At 44.0% G+C, this 15539-nt stretch overlaps 1 protein-coding gene across 2 annotated transcripts in view; it reads right to left on the minus strand.

Annotated features, from left to right (window-relative positions):
- Positions 1 to 10924, minus strand: part of LOC118110536 (IQ motif and SEC7 domain-containing protein 1) — a 94002-nt gene extending 83078 nt beyond the window's left edge. For both annotated transcript variants that reach the window (XM_035158367.2, XM_035158374.2), the window contains exon 1: positions 10262 to 10924. In XM_035158367.2, coding sequence (XP_035014258.1) covers positions 10262 to 10521 — 260 coding nt within the window. In that variant the 5' untranslated portion in view covers positions 10522 to 10924. The remainder of the gene's footprint in view (positions 1 to 10261) is intronic.
- Positions 10925 to 15539: the final 4615 nt, after the last annotated feature.

The raw sequence follows: 15539 nt of genomic DNA on the forward strand, positions 1-15539 counted from the left end.
ACATCTAGCAGTGGGAATAATTACCATCGGCATTCACTCCAAATGACTCTGCAGTAGACACAGCTTTTTATCGGCTGCGGCGCCGATCGACAGCAATGGAAACAAAAACAAAGGTGAAGGTGCTAACTTTGCAAGGTGAGCGAGCTCCTGCCTTTTTGAAGCTGAACATGACTCCTTCACTGGAAATGGTGAAGGAGTCAATCGCCTCCCTTTTGCAGGTTTACCCATATTTAAAAAACCTGCGTATACCTGCTTATATCATTTCTGGCCATATTCCTAAAGGGAAGACATTAACCAACCTCTGCTCCGTCTCAGTGTTTCATGCACAAAATCTGAAATGTTAAAGTCTCATCGTAATAACATCAAAGTTTTATGTCTCAGATCCTTAAAGCTCTAGTTGATGCTGAAAAGGCCGACGGCCCTTTTCTCCAACCTCGACTGCAGCCAGCACCCGACCTAACACACAGAGCTGGATACGAGGAAATCCCACTTTGCATTCCTGAACATATTGCTCGGATTTAGTTCCACTCTAAGACTCTCCTGTGAAGTCGAGGTTACGCAGGAGAACACAAACAGCCGAGCAAACACACATTATAAGCTCAACAACTAGGAGAAGCAATGAAGCTGAACCAGCAAGTAATTAACAACCCAATGAAGTTGGATACGTCCACTTTGTTAAAACCACACAAACAACAACACACGAGAATCAGCACCAGCATTGTGTGTATGACTTTAAAAAATATATTCCACAGCAATTTCAGCCCTAACGCTGGTTGTCGATGGGCCAGACGACTATACAGGAAATCTGTGTTTGATATTTAACAATGATAACTAAGAGGATGTGTGGGCTGCATCAGTGTTTAACTGTTGACTCAGCCTCCACCTCATCAGTGACACACACACACACACACACACACACACACACACACACACACACACACACACACACACACACACACACACACACACACACACACACACACACACACACACACACACACACACACACACACACACTCCACTTGGCAGAAAACTAGTGGCAGCCTTTCAACCGACTCTCCACAGGTACTATGCTACAAATTGCCTTCGATTCAGCTGCTGCATCAGCTGCTTTTGACAGCTGCGAGGCGGATAATTGGTTCAACTGTGAAGAAATAAAGAACAAACAGAGGCACTTTGGCCTCGTGGACCCGCCGCATGCGCCGTTGTAGTGTTGATCGTAATTTGTAAAGCTACAAGATGGTGGCAAAAAATAAATTATATTTAGCCAACGTGGGGGAAAAAAAACGGGTTCAGTAAAAAAGAAAAGTGTGCATCAACTTCACAGAATACTTTTAAGAGATGTTCCACATTGGATATTTCTCACAAAAAGACAGAAATGGTTTTACTTTTTGAGGACAAACTATGTGAACAAACAAGTTTTTGGTACGAATTGAGTCTGGACTTTCTCCAGTTTGCCTTTCACACATGCAAAACGCAGCGGGAGGTTCTTCGCTCAGATGCATTTACAACAGCAACAAATTCAGGATTCAGACGAGGGGGGGTGCAGCAGGCAGAGGCAGGACGTAATGTTTTATTTCCACTGTGGAGATCACGTCTTTTTGTTTACGACACATCAACATCAGCTCTTTTCACCACAAACATCTCTTGACATCTTCGTCGGTGTCTTCTACGTGTGTTGCACCGCTTTTTTATTCAGAGATATTTGTTTTCTTTTTGTTTTATTAGTATTTTTGTGTCTGCATCATCAACCCCCCCCTCTCCTGCTGTGATCTCACATCGGCTCCTCCTGACTTTCTGCAGACTTTATACTCGGGACAAACGCAGAGAAAGAAACTCTGGAGGTTCTCACTCGGATATTCACACATACACAGACTCCGGAGTTCAGTGAATGTCTGCTACAGCCTTGGTAAGTTGGGCCTGCGATAAGCTGGCGACCTGTCCAGGGTGAACCACGTCTCTCACCCAATGTCAGCTCCCCCACCACGTTAAAGCTGCTTTCAGACATGCACTGGACTCTACTCTGGGTAAACTCCGTGGCCAATTCTCTGGACTTTACCCGGAGGTCATGTCTGAAAACGGCTTAAGCGTATAAGCGATACAGATAATGCAGGGATGTACTTCTGTATTCTCTGGAAATTATAATGTTTGATAGAAAAACTAGAACGTAACAAACAACTTTAGCATAGAGTCCAAGCAAAGGGACATGGGTTTCTATAGGTTTGATCTGTCTTCATCAGAAAACATTCTTTTACATTTGAACTCCGCAGTATTTACATCCATGTTTAGTAGCTGGCAGTCTCCTTCTCTCTGCCGAACCCATTATGTCACTCACACGTTTGTGCACAAGCTTTTGAATGAGCCCATTCATAAAACTCAATCTCCACAGGTTACCTTTAAATCTCATTTCCATGCAAATCAGACTCAGCTACACCGGCTGTCAACTGAGCCTGTGACGGCTTTAAAATGATTGCAGATCAGGGCTTTCGTTAGAGCTTTACACGTCTATCATCACACATCAGTTACACACATATCCAGCTGTTTATCCACCAAGTCCCTGTTTGCAGATCGCACCGGCAGAATGGCAACGAGGCTCCGCTTTCACTCGAGCTGAGGATCAGGAGTCGCAAATCTGAAGATGAGGGTTTCTGTAAACACTCGTCTGAAATGAAGCCACATTATCCTGCAAATGACTGAAAACCCTGTAATCAACTGTGACAGGAATTGATAGAAAGACTTTTTCTTGCTCTCTTACTCGCAAAAGATTACGTCAGAGTTTGGTGATTTAAAAATAAACGTAACTGTCTGACTCATACCAAGGGATACCATCTGACCCCCCCCCCAACCCCTGTGGCCTTGGCGTGGCCTTTACCAGTAACACCATGAGATAGAGGTAACAGTGCTCATTAAAGCCATCATTATCCCTTCTCGTTGGACAACCAGCGACATCAAAGCAAAGAAGAACAACCTTAACTCAGTCTTAATGGACCTGATTGAGAAAGGCAGAGGTCAGCAGCGCCTGGCTCCCTTCCAGCCACACTGCAACCACACTGAGATGCACGGAGGGACCGTCCATTATAGATGAAGGCAAGCCTGCAGTCGGGTTTGAGTGCAAGTTGCACACTGTCTATGGCCATTGCTTGAGATTTATAGGTGGCTCTGAATGCAGAACATCCCTGTGTAGACATTTATTTATCAGGCGTATTTCATTAGAGGGGGATTTGCTGGAGAGCGGGGAGTTCATGTGCTCGTAAATTTGGTTTGGCACACTGATTGTTCAGCAGATCGCCGGTAAATGAGTGGACGCCGGCAGCCGGGAGAAGAAGCTTTCTCCGTCATGCTATTTTTCCTCGCAGAGGGGTCCCTAAACACATGCTAAAGCCACTACATTGGCTTGGAGTGAACTATTTATTAACTTGCCGATCTCCACTGTATAGCCAACAGGCTCAGTCCAGGGGATAAAGGCAGCTGAGGTTTTCCTCGGCAGCAAATCACAGCGGACAAGCCAAGACACAGTCTCTATAAACAATACAGAGGGCAACATAAAACCACCGGAGAGATAATTCACCATGAGCCAACATCGACAACCTAAAAGAACCTTTGTCAAGTACCTCAATATGTATTGATCCAATCCTCTGATTATTAAACCCTCTGGCTTGTTTCCAGTCTCATCGGAGATAAATTGTAAAACCAACGTGGTCGATGTGGTGAAAAGATGAATGAATCGTACCGAAATCTCAGAGTATATCATGTCGACATGAGAAGGAAATGACTGGTTTCCTTGTAACATCGCGTTATTTACTTCTAGCCACAAATTGTGTGATATGTGTCCTGATCTCTTTACATTAAACTCCATTTGTGTTTCTAAAGCCTAAAAAACAAATTTTCCAGTATCGATTGATCAGCTGAATATTTGTTTGGTTTATTAAATATCAGAAAATAGTAACAGCAGGTTCAGCACAAAACCTGAAAGCCGAAGATCAACTCCAACAGTTTTCAGTGTTTGAAAGACAAGAAACAAATTCAGCTTTATTACTGTAAAGTCAAATCAATGTATGCATGTGATCAGACTTTGATGTGACACAAATCAATAACCTTCAAACACAAATTATTCAGATTTTTCAAAAGTAAAAATAAAGCCCAAAACATCATCTGAATACAGGCAAAAATAGAGTAAAATACATGATCAGAACAATGTTAAAATGTTATTTTCCTAACATTCATCCTCCATCAAAAACTGTGGCTTTAACCCCTCAAACATATTCAACTGAAGCAACTGAATCCTCTGTGAAGCAACTGAATCCTCTGTGACCTGTGTTCCATACAAACCTCCCACTGATCATTCTGAAGTTAACACGTAAAGTTTCCTTCACGACTCGTTCTGGTTCAAACTCGAGAATCAGAAACTCAAAAGCTTTGCTGCTCGTACATCAGCACTGAACCTTTCATTACGGCCCCATTAGAGCATTAACAGGGAGAACGCTGGAGTTAGCAATGATCTGTCATTCATCAATATTTGTTCATGCAACATTACTCAGACTTCTTTACTTCATACTGAATTTAAATGACGGTCTGAAAACAGTACAATTACCACCTAGTGGTCGTGTGCCTCAGGCAAACTGCAGTTCACATACTCGTATGATATATGTAGTGAAGACTTTGACTTTGTATCTCGTTTAGACATCATTAAAACCATTATAAACCAGTTATCAGTTTTAATTTAGTCAGAATAATTGAGGTCAAAAACCGGCTTTGTGAGGTCACAGTGACTTTGAACGTTGACAAGCATGCGTTCATCCATCCATTATCTATATCGCTTATCATTTGAGGATCGCAGGGCGGCTGCAGTCGATCCCAGACATTGAGCGAGAGGCGGGTCAGGCAGCACGTCGCAGGGCGTATGACCACAGAATTCTTATCAGTTCATCCACGAGTCCAAGTGAACGTTTGACTCAATTCGGTTTTTAAATACATCTTATTTTTTTCTTAATCTATGAATGGTCTAGCTCTTTAGCTCGTTCCATTGGTACTGAAATAAACTGAATACACACCAAACATACACCCTCAGATCATCAAGTGAAGGTGTCCTCACAATATCTAGAATAAACTCTAAATAGGTTTTGACCTAAGGTCTGCTTATTTGGTTTTCATTTTACTTAATTAACTTTATTGTTATTTCTATATATGCATATAGATACATTTTCAAGTATCCTCTTATTCTATATATTTCCATCTCATATGTTTAGTCATGTCCTGTGTTTGTTGTGTCTCTTTGCTTCTAATCCGGACGCACATTGAGTCTATGCTTGTCAGAGGAAATGTGCTGTGTAAAAATGTGCATTCGTGGCAGAATGGATGAAAAACTTAAAAAACGTTACGCCTTGAGCTTTCATTTGGAATTTGAGGGTGTTAAACACATCTCAAAATGTTTGTCATCTGCAGCTGAAGCATCTACCAGCAACAAGACCAGAAACGAAAGCTCTTGCAGACTCGATTCCTCATTGAAAACCCCCGAGGAAAGTTTCAGTTTCAGGACAGTTTCAGATCCCAGTGGATTCCCCACCAGCCTCTAGACACTGCATCATGTGAGAAACTCATTCATCACGACTACATGTTGCATTATTCAAAGATTCTTTGATTGTGACTTTTTGTTTCACTCTACAACAGGTTATACAGTCACTGAGCAGACAGACCTGAAAGTTTGCTGAAACATTTTGGTCATTTCTCGACTTAAACCTACTGAAAAGTCCTGTATCACCACTGTCTGCTGCAAAAAGTCTAACTTGTATTACCTGTCATTTAATTCCAAAGTGAACACAAGGGATACACGTAACTGTAGAGCGCTGTAAAAAACAAAGACCATTAGGAGAGAGAAGCGCATATGGTCAGCATAAATACTGCCGGACTAAAGGGCTGACAAGGCAGGCAACTCAGGAGTGGAAGAAACCTGAGACCTGTGTGTGTGTGTGTGTGTGTGAGAGAGTGCATGTGTGTGTGTGCTACATCAATCGTCTTTTTACACAGACTTTAAGTTAAACTTAAGAAGCTGTAAAACAGACCTGGACGTTTTAGCTTGAGATTTACAGAAACGGAGCCAGAGAGGCTGTGACTCTCACTGTGCTGGTGCTGCTCCACCAGCTCCTGGGGGACACAACCCCCTGGGTGACTACGTTTATGGATCCACATTAGGGTCAGAGCGCACCGAGATGATTTCCAATGACATCCAGGAACCTGTTCTGCACAATTCATGGAGAAATCTGTTGACTTGGCACTAAAGGTTCCACCATCAGTGGTTCATCACATTTTCCGATCGCTGCACTTTGTCTCTAAAACGGGTTGAGCGGGAAAAAGAAAAAACATACCAGCTCCTGTACATTCAGGGAAAAGCTTTCTATTTGCAGCCAACCCCAAGATAGCAGCAAATAATCTAATGCATCATTCAGTAGATTTCTTTATCTGCCACCATGTGTTTTGAAACTGTTTTTTCTTTCCCCTCCTTCCATTATAATGTCACTTCAACACTAATACCTTGTTAAACAAGTACCAACTGAGACCTGACAGCTCCACACAACGTGCAGTGTTTTCAAAACGCCTAACACAAGTGAATCACGCCGTCCCTGCATGTGAGCACTTGCAAACAGCGGAAAAACCAGAACGGCAAAGAAAACATAAGCGAAGAACAATAAAAGCCTCAAACCGACGCAGATATCTGAGCTCAATAGGACTATACATTCACTACATGCACTGACGAGAGGGTGCAGTAAGTAAACTGTGTCACAGCGGCAAAAGACATTCAATAGCATCCGTGAGGTCACAATACAATAAATATGCCACAAAAAAACCGGAATATTAAAAAAATAAAAGTGTCCACACATAAGCAATGGTAACAATCGTGCCTGAGCTTCACTACAAGGGTCTGAATCCAAATGCACATGAGCTAAACAACTAAAATCAACACTGGATTTAAAGAAAGACTGAGTGGGGACGTCTGCTACCCTCACCACAATTTGTGGATTTGATTTGTAGTGCAAATATACAAACCCTGTTCTACTGCACATGTATGGGATGTATGGAGCATAATACAAACAGCTATGAGTCTATAAATGCACCCACTAGCTGAGGCCTCAGTGGAATTGAAGCACATAGGGATGCCGTGTTTGTTACAGATCCTGAAGTGCGTCTGTTGAAACAATATTTGCATCTGCTGTTTGCAGATAAAATTCATATTCAGACAAACAAAATCTAAATTTACATCAGTGCTCATCATCATTTTGGTTATGTGGTCAGAGGGAGCGTCAACATTTCCAATGCGTGACGTCAGGTTTCCCTGAAGAAAAGGCAGCAGCTCCCACCAGGTGAAGCGTCACAGGTGAACATGTGAACACGTGAACAAGTCGTTTTAAAACAAAGCTCCAAACGTGAGAGGAATTCTCTGCTCAGCAGTACAGGAGGATCTTGTGCTGAAGCTGCATGAGCACGGCCCCAGATTGTGCCTCTCGTGCATTAATACACATGTGGGACACAAAGGCAACAGCAAGAGATGAATAACTTCACCAGCAGAACTGAAAATAACAAAGTGGCCATTACAAGTCAGCAGACCTGTCGATGATGACGACAGTAATTTAAGGTCTTTTAAAATGCATTGTTCTGAGGGTTTTCTCTAGATCCTCAAAGACTCTTCTAAAGTATTTTATCCAGCTGCTGAATGATCTATCTTTGTTTTGATTTACAGAAGTGTAACTTCAGATTTTGAGGAGTTAGAGGAGTCTTTGAGGAACCAGAGTTTCGTTTCAGAACAACTGAAAGTGTTTTTAAACAACATTCTGAGGTTTTCTAAGCATCACAACTAAATCCTCTTCTTGAGAAATCACCTTTGAGTCCGTGCAGTGGTGATCCGGGGCTGGAACCATGGTAGCTAGGCCTCGGCCAATCACAAGTCTCTCTCAGCTGTCAATCGTGAAGTTTCCCCCCATTATTATAGCATCAAATAACTAATTAAAACCAAACTTATCAGAAAAATGAACACTTGGACATACATCACTGGAAATAATGTACTTGACGTGTTTCATGACATTTTAGTTTGGTCCATGTCCCATTCACTAACATGGGGCCGGGGTTCAGACCTATACTGCAGCCAGCCACCAGGAGGCAATCGAGACACTTTGACCTCATTATGTCATGTCGTCCATCTTATACAGTCTTTGGGCCATGGTACAGCTAGATGCTAATGACAGCACACCAACAAGACAATGCTAATATGCTGCTGCTTAGAAATAACTGTCATAGTTAGCCTGCTAGCAAGCTACCATTTGCTAATCAGCGACAAATACAACGTGCAACTGAGGGTAAAAGAAATGTCATTAGTTTCTAAAGTATTAAGTCCTTAACCAAAGTATCCATCCATCCATTATCGACGCTGCTTTATCCTCACGGGCCACAGGAGCCAATCCCAGCTGACATTGGGGGGACATTGCAAATATCTCCTCAGGAATTTAAGTCTGTATCAAGATGGATCAACCAGCCAAGAAGCAGACATTGTCATCAATAGAGCCATGATATGAGCGTGGCTAAAAATAACAAATGTCCATCACAAGCCAGCAGAACACAGGGTGAAGCCTGCAAATGATATTTAACCCTCCGGCAGCTGCTCAGACTTTCCTTTGGAAGTGTAGAGAGAAAGAAGACAACACCAGGCCTGGAGATTCATGGAATCCCTCAGAAATCCTGAAGTAAAAAGCTTCTGAAGAAATGACGTCTGTGCTGCCACTGTTCTCCTGACCTTCGTAAATGGCAAAGAACAGATGGCTATACTGGTTAATATCAAAGTACACGTTACTCAAAATCCCTTCTTTACTATGCTAAAATGACCTTTGCAAATGGTAGAATCCGACTCAAGCATTCTTTAAATCTCTAACAGCACTTGAATGACATTTTAAATCCGGTATCAACCATAAACCTCTCTGTACATGATTAACAGCTGTCATTTTTCATGGTGTTCACCGGGGTAATCGCAGGCTCCACAGTAACCTGTGTCGGTCAACCACAGCTGGCCTGAAATAGTGTGTGGCTGCACAAAAAGGAGAGACGGCAACAGACGGATTTTCCAGGGAAATCAGACAGAATACTCCAAAGAGCCGGGGATGGGCTGTATAAAAGGGAGTGCACTAGAGGTCTTGGTTCCAGTATATTTTTTTGTATCTGCTAGCCAAGACATACAGTCCATGAGTCATCAGTATGGATTTGCTGACAGTGATCTTCATGATACTAACACGCCCCCGGAGACAAAGGTCAAGCGCGATCACACCAACCTGTAGACCTTCAAGGATCAAGATCAATGTCTGCGAGCTGAGGGGTTTTGGAGAAAACAGCAGCACGTAAACACGTTACTGGCGCAGGGAGGGTAATCCAGACACTGTGTCTGACTGTCAAGGTTTTTACCAGCACTATGCTGACATAATGCTCTACTACCTGTGCTGCTCTGTTCAGGAATCAAACCACCGCCTGCTGACAGGGGCAGCCCTAAAACATCATGATGCATCTATTCCAAGTAGGAATAGATGCATCTATTCCCCCCCCCCCGGAGGTTGTAGTTAGCATCCCATACATCATGGATTAATGTGCCTGTCCGTTCACATGAAACCCTGCAGACCTCTGAGGGCTGTGTAGGACGAGGCATGGCATGTATGTGATTCTGCTCAAGTAACAGAGCCTCACAAATAACGTGAAGATGACAAAGCAGAAATAATCAGGGGCAATTTAAAAGTCTCCATTTTTCAAAAGATTTAGTCCTGTCAGAGTCTTGGACAGTTATGATCCCGTGTAACTTACAGCATCTCGTCAATATTTCAGTCTTAAACTCAAAAGCTGCAAAAACTGGACTGACAATGAATCTGTTGGAAACGGCTGCTGGTTCAATCACCATCGTGCATGTTGTTGCTGGCTGCTACGTGGTCAAATTCCCAGCTGCATGTTTCCAGATGTGGTGAGAAAAGCTCTGCTGTGTTCAACAATACCCATTTTCTGCAATCGACCCATTTTCCATGAGCAAATTGTTTTTTGTTTTTTTTAAAAGGACAGAAGCAAAAGTGTGGTCTAGTTGCAGCTGCAGATCACAGTGTGGCAGTGTTGCACTGGATGCACTCTGATTTAGCGATGGCACTGGGATTAGGGACAAATCTCAACTTTTCTAGAAAAACTAAAAAGGACCAATGGAGGAAATACAGTGAACCAGAGATGATCTACATGTGTTTGTGTGTCTTACTTCTCCTGTGCGCTGTGCTCCTTGATGGCTGCCAGCGCCAGCAGGCTGTTGGAGCCCTGCAGCAGCCTGCAGGTGGCCAAGTGCCGCTGGTACTGCTCCTTCAGACACACGTTCTCCGTGCACAAGTCGGACACTTGCTGCTCCAGCTCCTCGATGCGTCCCCGCTGCCTCTCCAGCAACTCCTGCTGCGTCTCGATGATCCTGTTCAGCTCCTTCAGATATTCCGCAGCCCTGCTCGGGTTCTCCGTCGGGCTTTCCATGTCGCTTCCCCCCGCCGCTTGTCGGGTGTTATTCCGCTCCCCTGTGCGCTGCTGTGGTTCCCGGTTGTATCGCAGAAAGCCCGGTTGGGTGGGGGGGGTAGTTAGACAGCGCGGTGTGATCCAGGCGTAAAACGAAAAAGCTTTAAGCGCAACGACTCGGCGGGTTGCGCCTTTTGCGCCGCGCCATTGTGGCTGAAAAACAACGAAAACAAGACACGAAACTAACAAAAGCTCCCGAGTCACGTATCAGGCTTCGAGTGTCACCGGGCGAGGAGCAAACCACCGGGGAACCGTGCGAGTGGGGACGGGCTCTCCGTGAGGTCCGGGCGCGTTCCCCCTGTCGGCGGCACGCTGGGACATCTCCTGCGACCCTTCCTCTCCATGCTTGTTCCCGTGACTTTTCGTAAACAGACGCGCGCGCTGTCATGGGAGGTGGGAGATGGGAGGTGGGGAGGAGGGGGAGGGTGTTCTAAGTTTTATGACTCCGCAGGTCGCAGTGGGCGCTGTAATGGCTCTGCAGCTTCTGGGGGACGCACAGCTGCGCGTCCAGGACTCCAATTCATGTGTGTTTGTTTGTGTTTCCAGTGCGTGTGTCCCGCACGCGCCCTCTGCATCTTGTTTAACTTTATTGCATCTGTGTGTGAGGCTGTTGCCCAGTCAGCCACACACTGCAGACGTGTTTACTGGGCTGTCTGGCTGTGTGTAGCCATTTTACCACTTCAGGAGCAGTGTGAGGTTACACTTGAATCAAAAACAACTTAAAGGGATAGTTCACCTAATAATTATTATCTACTCACCACTATGCCGATGAAGGGTGGGTAAAGTTTCAGGGGTAAACAGCGTTGACAATTGAAGTAAATGGTGACCACTTCTTCAAACGTAGAAAAACAACAGGGGAAAAAACCATGAAACGCCTCCATACGGCTGGTGTGGTGTCATCCAAGTGTCCGTAACCCCCGACATTCAACTTCGACTCGAAACAGCGTCATTTACACCACGTTTTTCTCTGTGGTGTAAAGAGGCCGGTGCTTTAGTTCCAGAGGTGGTCGTCTCTTTTCCACCTGCCATGACTAATAATACCATAATCCAACCCACTAACATGGAGGAGACGGGTTTATGGCCTATACTGCAGCCAGTCACCAGGTGGCGATCAAGACGCTTTTGGCTTCACATTTGGGGAGCAGCCCTGTTGTCAATCTTTATATACGGTCTATGGGTTTTATATAAGCCCAGCTAATGGCTATCATGGGCACACTGAGAAGGTCAACATAACAATAATGTTTTCCCCCGTTTTTTTCCGTCACAGTTTAGCATGTTAGCTTCCATTGGCTAATTAGCAACAAACACAAAGTACAATTGAGGCTGAAAGAAATGTCATTGGTTTTTCAAGTATTTAGTTCTAAATATCAGTATCAAGTTTAAATATCTGTGTTTTAGTCTGAATCTGAAAAACCAACCAGCAACAGATGATCAATTGATCCATCCATCCATCCATTATCTGTACCACTTATCTTTTGAGGGTCACAGGGGGCGCTAGAGCCAATCGGACACTTGGCAGAGTACACCCTGGACAGGACGCCAGCGAATCACAGCGCCAAATAACAATAGATGCAAATCAATAATAATCAGTGATAATAACTGAAAGGTGAATCAGCGACAGACTCTGAATAATGACAGCTTGTATCCTGTCATCGCCCTGAAGCTTCGTACACTCACACTTTAGAGCATGTTGTCAGAAAAACCCTCCCAACAGCTCGACCACTCCCATATCTCTCGAGACTCCTTTTTCTTTTGATCCATTCTCCAAAACTTTAGATGAGATCCTGTTTTCCTGGATGCAGTCGGGGTTGAACGCTTCATCCATGACAATGAGGGCTTTACCTTCATGATGTGCCGCCTGAAGGCTGCACTTGGATGATCTGAGATTACTGGGAGACCGTGGGGAGCAGTGTAAGGACAGAGAGTACAGATGGAGAACATTAGGTTCCTCTCTGTGGCTCCCTAATCCACATGGCAGTGGACCAAGGAGGGCTGCAAGAGGCTCACAATGCCACCCAGAGGGACGTGCAGTCCACAGGCAAGAGGCACAGGCTGGTGTCGCACGTCCCCCAAATTCTTCAACACACAATCAATCTTCTCTCTCTCTGCCGTGGGCCCTTCAACGTCAAAACCGTCACATTCTCTGAGCAGCGCTAGAAGGAACGGAGACCAGAAAGACAGGAAAAGCAGGAAACAGGGATAAAAAAACAAAACAAGAAGAAAACCACAAAAATATCCCAACACACACTCAGAGTCCTCTTAACCCTGATATTTTCATATTTTCTAGTCCACAATTACACCAGCAAACCACACAGCTCCATCATCAGTCATATACCTTAGATCTGAGTGTTGGAAATGCTGGGACTCGTGACTTGTGGAGGAGGAATGTCTGCCACCGCAGGATATCAGCCGCTGGAAAACATATGACTTGTCGTTACTCTCCTGGGCTCTGTCCTTTTCTCTCTCTGGGTGACCAGTCACGCTGGTGCCAGCGCCGGTGCCAGCCCGGGGAGATTTATTTTGTGAAATCGCTCATATATTTGCACTGAGGCCAAACCACTTGGAAGCGACTGCAAAACATTTGCCAGCTGTGATGGAAGAAAGGCTCAAATCATCTAACCAGCAGAGTGGGAAACTTTTTTTTTTGTTTCTCCCCTTGGAGGATGCCAAATAATCTCTGCTGAGCCAACAACCACCTTGTATAAGACGTGCCTATGTGTGATGGATCTGAACTGAAGCACAAGAGGGGAACTCTGTCGGCAATAAAGTCATTTACAAAATGTTCTGATATTTATGGTCTATTATACATAATTAAAGTCATAAATAATGAAGCCAAAGAGGGAAGGGAGTTTCCTCAGTGTTGCAACAAATCTAAACAGCAACAATATACAGGGAGCGGGATCAGGTTTGTGTTGACTTGTCGTGTTTGTATATGAAGACTGGAACTTGTTTCCACACATGGTCACAAGCTTAAGCACTTTGGTTTTTTTCAGAGGAAACACTCAACCTTACAAATCCAATAGAAATCCACCGTATGTGAGTTCATTCACTTTTCCCGAGGAGGGTATGTTTTCATCAGTGTTTGTTTCTTTGTAGGATTATGTGAAAACTACTGGGTGGATTAACACGAAACTTGGTGGGAGGATGGATCAGGGAATAACCCATTAAATTCTGGCGTGGATCCGGATCAGGGGACAAATCCGTGTATCTTTTTATTCCCTGTCTCTTAAAATTGCGAGGTAGGATGTTTTTTGAACATTTCCATTGCTTTCTCGCAGAATAATTTGTGGATCTACCGCCAAGGTTTGTTTGTTTGTTTGATTGATTGATTGTTGGCAGGATTACGCTAAAACTACTCAAACAATTTCCATGAAATATCGTGGAGCGGTGGGACATGACTCAACGAAGAGCCGATACAATTTTGGTGCACATTTGGATCAGTGTATGGATCCAGGATTGTTTTTTTTTTTCTTTTACTTTCTTAAACATTGTGAGAGTTTCAACATTTTCCTTGTTTTCTCACTTCTGATTGTCCCTATAAGCTGAGAGACCTGCTTTCCAGGCAGAGCTTCTCCCAAAGTCCTGGAGAACCGGTGAGAGCTCTACCTCACCATTCTTGTCAGCTCTCCCTCAGCGCCCACCTCATTGATCCCCTCCACTGACAGCACGGTAAGCCATCTGGAACAGTGGCGGCTTTCCCTTCAACCCAGGACTCGGCACGACGGCTCTCAGCTCGACAGGCTGACAGGTGGGGGGGCTTATGCAACCCGTGTGCCTTAATGGAGAGAATAAATTGAGTGTCATTTCAGCTTAACGTGGATGAGCGCCTTAATGAGCTGTGTTCTGTACAGTCATGTTTTTAAAAAAAAAGAAATGCTCCCACATGCCTATCGTTTGACGGGAGTCATTTAAAAACAGTCATTTCCACTTTTGGGTTTCATCTCATTTTAACTGAGGCCGACAGTAAATCAAAACTACTGCCTCTGCTGCCTCTGCTCTGCCCAACAAGCAGCTGCTGGATTAGATAGTGTACACAACACAACAGGTTTTCTTTTCCTTGGCCTGCCAGCATCTTCAGAACACCCCCGAGCCCCTGTTGTGGTCGTAGCCTGAGCTGCACATCTGCTGGTCTTCCTGCTCATAAACACCTCTGGGGCATGAGTGGAGCCTCTGTCTGCCTGACACCCCCTCTGAGACATAAAGGGCTGGAGGGAAATGATGCTGTCGCTGGTCGTGTGATGCATGTTTGTGTGTTTTATGTGCCTGTAAACACAATTTCCGCAGATTATCCAAGAGTAATAACACTAGAGCTGAAATGATTGGTCAATTAATCAAGTAGTTGATCGACCGGGAAACTAATTTGTCACAATTTGTCATTTTTTTCTGCAAACAATGATGAAAGATTGTTTCATTTTTGCATCTTAAATTTAGAAAGAATCTTCTTTGCAATACGAGTATTTTATATTTCTAGTGATTTGCTTTTATCTTTATCTTTATTTGCTCCCTCTGGTTTGAACCTGCGTGAAGTGTCTTGTTAAAAGCACCATATAAATAGGTTTTATTATAATTATTTTAGTTAAAAAATAAAAGTAATTTAAACATTTCAACATAGGCATTGAGAAACTGGAAGATTTATAATATTTCTCACATTTTATATACAAAGCATTTAGGTGATCATATGTAAGTCATATGTTGAAGTTAAAAAAAAAACAAATACTGAAATGTTTTAATAGTCAAATATTCAATGCAAATCGAGTGAGAATCCATGTGAGTCCGACAGCCGCAGCCCTGAACTGCCCCTAAAAGGATGTTGTGCGAATCGTCCACGTTCCACTCGGCTCAGCGACTCCAGGTTGAGCAGCAGTCGCTGACATGCGGCCAGATGCTGAGGGCATACAAACGAGCTCAGTGACTGGGACCCACCACAGCGCACCCCCGAGCAGTGTCACAGACAGATGGGAGATATTTGATCAGTGGTC

The sequence above is a fragment of the Hippoglossus stenolepis genome, chromosome 6 (genome assembly GCF_022539355.2).
Source record: "Hippoglossus stenolepis isolate QCI-W04-F060 chromosome 6, HSTE1.2, whole genome shotgun sequence".
Lineage (NCBI taxonomy): Eukaryota > Metazoa > Chordata > Actinopteri > Pleuronectiformes > Pleuronectidae > Hippoglossus > Hippoglossus stenolepis.